This window comes from Puntigrus tetrazona, unplaced genomic scaffold (assembly GCF_018831695.1).
Source record: "Puntigrus tetrazona isolate hp1 unplaced genomic scaffold, ASM1883169v1 S000000001, whole genome shotgun sequence".
NCBI classification, from domain to species: Eukaryota; Metazoa; Chordata; class Actinopteri; order Cypriniformes; family Cyprinidae; genus Puntigrus; species Puntigrus tetrazona.
The window spans coordinates 5,166,392-5,168,204 of NW_025047681.1; the positions used below are offsets into that span (position 1 = coordinate 5,166,392).

Here is a 1,813-nt window from a genome sequence, read left to right on the forward strand (position 1 = left end):
AAAGAGAAATGACAGATTGGAGGAGGAGTTCATGCAAAACTGTTATGTTGAATTGCCTTAAGTTGCATTGTTCCATAAGTGTATTCACTGACTATGTTTCTTGTAGAAGAGAATAAACCAGCAATGAAAATAATTAGCAATTCATTCCTGTTATTACTATTTTTACATGGTGTGTAACTCATTATTAAAAAATATTAATGATTTATTGATTGAGTTTACTACTATTTTGCTGATTTCCCAATTTATTATATTTGTTTCTCTTCCACAGATATTCACTGTCAGACCTTCACTCAGTCTCAAGATGAGGTAAAAAGACCAAGTGAATCTTTTCGTCTGGTCTGTACTGCCTCTGGATTCACTTTCAGCAGCTGGTATGCAGCTGTAGTAAGACAGGCACCTGGTAAAGGACTGGAGTGGGTTACATTTATCGGCACATACAGTTCTCCAATCCTCTATTCCCAGTCAGTCCAGGGCAGGTTCACCGTGTCCAGAGATGATTCCAGCAGTAAACTGTACCTTCAGATGAACAGCCTGAAGACTGAAGACACTGCTGTGTATTACTGTGCTGTAGAGTCACAGTGAATGAGTTCAGTGTCAAAACAATACAAAAACACCACCTTTGCTTTAATTTAATTATGCTCCAGATGTACTGTTCCATTACCAAGAGGTGGTGCTCTTGCCAAGCAGTCTTAGACTGATTCACCTCATAAATGTTTGTTTTCTTGACAAAGAAATTAATAGTGCACATTTGTAAGCCTGAAGAAACATGAAATGTGTTATTTTGTATGTAAAATGCATGCGTTTCTGAATTTCTCTTTAATTGAAAATATTTTTATCATTTTTTTGTTTTTTTTTAGCAAAAATGTTTTGTACAAAAACAAACAAATTTTGTGATGAAGCTATTGTACACACTTCTATCCATCCTCACTGTTCATCTAACCAAAAATACTTTAAAAATACTACATAGTCACTGAAATACGTTAATGTTTTAATTATTTCACATAAACAAATTATTATGGTTATTTTGAGTACTTTTCTAGGGCATTTATGCTCTTCACCATTCCATAAATGTAACATATTAGTGTATTATTAATTTGTTTACACATTTCTGTTTTTCATTCTCATAAGTAGAAACAAGAATTAACAAGCTGGAGGAGGAGTTCATGCAAAACTGTGATGTTCCTGTCTAATAAGTTACATTGTTACTGAAAGGTACCTGTGTTTCATGTGGTTCTTGCAGAAGAGCTTCATCAGCAATGACAATGATTAATTTAGTCCTGATATTACTATTTTTACATGGTTTGTTCATTTTTAAATAATAACAACAAAATTATAGCATAAATACATTTATCAAGAACACTGCAACAGCTTTTTGTTTGTAATATGTTTACTGACTTTTCAGTTCTCTTCCACAGATATTCACTGTCAGACCTTCACTCAATCTCAAGATGTGGTAAAAAAACCAAGTGAATCTTTTCGTCTGGTCTGTACTGCCTCTGGATTTACTTTCAGCAGCTACTGGGCAGCTGTAGTAAGACAGGCACCTGGAAAAGGACTGGAGTGGGTTACAACTATCACCACATCCAATACACCATACTATTCCCAGTCAGTCCAGGACAGGTTCACCGTGTCCAGAGATGATTCCAGCAGTCAACTGTACCTTCAGATGAACAGCCTGAAGACTGAAGACACTGCTGTGTATTACTGCGCTGCAGAGCCACAGTGAATGAGTTCAGTGTCAAAACAATACAGAAACAACACTTTTACTGTGGAATTCATTTATTCTTTCATTTACGCACTGTTCCATTTCAAA

The 1,813-nt window shown here is 35.4% G+C and overlaps 1 gene segment (V, D, J or C); it reads left to right on the forward strand.

Moving 5' to 3' along the window:
* LOC122331671 overlaps positions 1–582 on the forward strand; it is a 6,501-nt gene extending 5,919 nt beyond the window's left edge. The window contains 1 exon segment of the V gene segment in view: positions 269–582. Coding sequence covers positions 269–582 — 314 coding nt within the window.
* Positions 583–1,813: the final 1,231 nt, after the last annotated feature.